Source organism: Propithecus coquereli, unplaced genomic scaffold (genome assembly GCF_000956105.1).
Source record: "Propithecus coquereli isolate 6110/MARCELLA unplaced genomic scaffold, Pcoq_1.0 Scaffold350, whole genome shotgun sequence".
Taxonomy (NCBI): Eukaryota; Metazoa; Chordata; class Mammalia; order Primates; family Indriidae; genus Propithecus; species Propithecus coquereli.
The window spans coordinates 479,552-481,568 of record NW_012149175.1 but is presented as its reverse complement, the minus strand read 5'-3'; the positions used below and the strand labels follow the sequence as shown (position 1 = coordinate 481,568).

At 36.5% G+C, this 2,017-nt stretch overlaps 1 protein-coding gene across 1 annotated transcript in view; it reads right to left on the bottom strand.

Annotated features, from left to right (window-relative positions):
- TMTC3 (transmembrane and tetratricopeptide repeat containing 3) overlaps positions 1-2,017 on the bottom strand; it is a 63,934-nt gene that overhangs the window by 15,775 nt on the left and 46,142 nt on the right. Inside the window, exon 8 of the mRNA XM_012651241.1 lies at positions 1,946-2,017. Coding sequence (XP_012506695.1) covers positions 1,946-2,017 — 72 coding nt within the window. The remainder of the gene's footprint in view (positions 1-1,945) is intronic.

The window sequence follows — 2,017 nt, the reverse complement described above, 5'->3', positions numbered from 1 at the left end:
GTATTCTAAAAAAAGCTAAACTACATGAAGGACTATGGGAGATAAAATTGGAAGGCTAGATCATCAGTTATATTTCTACAACCTTTTCTTCACCTTTGTCTAATTGAAACTTAGCTTTGTCTCAGAGACATGGTTACCCTGTAGCTCTTCCAGATGGTGACTGTGTTCTTTTCCTTATCTTTTGCAACACTGGGCCTGGAGGAAGAATAGGTGTCCTCCTTGATCCCTGTTGCCACTTTCAGACAATTCTCTTTCCTTTTAAAAATCACTCATCTCTGAGTCTCAGGTCATTAAACTCTATTATCTACTATTCCTCTTTGGTGCAGTCACCAATCCCTATATCATAGATCCTGCCTGGCTCCCTATTGCTCTCTTCAACATCACATTTGTCAAAATTCTTTGTGATTTCAAAATCCACGTTGATTAATCTTCTAATATTGTGGCCTTGATGTCCTTTCTTTCATTGATTTTTACCTCCGTCCTACCTTAACTGGTTAGTTCAATGGCCATAGTCATACTTACTAGAAAAAATTGGGGTAGTGTCCACCACTCTGTGCCTCTCTGAGGATATTTAGTAATGTGGCGGGGGGTGGTGGTGGTTTCTTTTTGGTTGTTATTCTGAATGGAAAGTAATGATGGTATTTGGTAAACTGGAGCCATAGTTGGTACACATCCTGTGATACAGTAAAAATGCCAATAGCACTTCTACTGAAAAATATTGCTGCTCTAGCTACACCCTACTCAGACACCAATCATTCTTCAAGACCTGTAATCCACTGATCTTGTTATCTTTCCTCCATCCTTCACCCTCTCTCATATCCCTTCTTCACCAGTTTAGATTCTGTGTCTTATCATTCCCTTATCCCTGTTTTGCTTAGTAATACACATCTGACAAAATCCTAATCCTGTTTAACTGAATTCTCAATGCCAATGCCATCACTATTACAGTTAAAAAGTTGCAAGAGAAAACCATGTAACTACCATACCAATTAGTTTAATCTCGAATAGGGTATTAAGAGTTGTGTGGCAATTATATTACATTTTCTTAGTCAACACACTTTCCTAGTTACCTAGATCTTTGCTTCTCAAAGAAAGGTAGACTAATCATCACTTGGGAACTTATTAGAAATGCAGAATTTCAGGACCTACTCTAAACCTAAACCAGAATATACACTATAACAAAATCTCCAGGTGATTCCTATGCACATTAATCTCCAACATTTCCTCCTCCTTACTCTCCACTGATGATTTTGCTATTTCACTGAGAAAACAGATGCAAAGAGAAGACAACTTCCAGAAGTTTCCTCCATGTCATCTACTCATCTGCCTATATCCGTGTCACTATACTGTGCTTTCCCTGTTACCACAAGTTAACTATCAGTCCTATGATTAAATTAAGTCCTCACCCTGTGCACCAGATCCTATCTATCTCCTCAAGGACAGAAGATCTAGTAATTCATCCCTTCCCTTGCATTATTACTTTTCCCAATTTTACTAGATTAGCCCCAGACATGCTTTGTTTCTCCCAACTTAAAACAAAAATAAAACTCTATTACCCTACCATCCTCTCTTGACCCCATACACAGCACCACCACCCTTTCTTATCAATACCCTTTAAAAGAGTTTTCAATAATAATTGTCTCCAATTATTCATCCTCCACTCTGTTATATTCACTCCTTTCAGGCTTTTGCACCCATCGCTCCATCAAAATTACTCACCTGTGCCACCCAACAATTATGTTCAAAAAAAAAAAAAAATCCTTAATCTGATATAAGTGGCTGTTATACATAATCCAACTCAAAATAAGCAAGTATGGAATACTAGTATTTAAGTCATTGGAATAAAGCTTGAAAATAAACTCTACCTTATTTTTCCTAAATATAATCAAGTTTTTAAAAAAACAAATAAATGATTCATCAATTTATTAATTAATAATACTTACCTGGTTGAACGTAGGTAGCCTGTAAGAAGTATTTTAAAGCTTTCTCAAAATTCTTTTCATTTTCCAGAGCATGA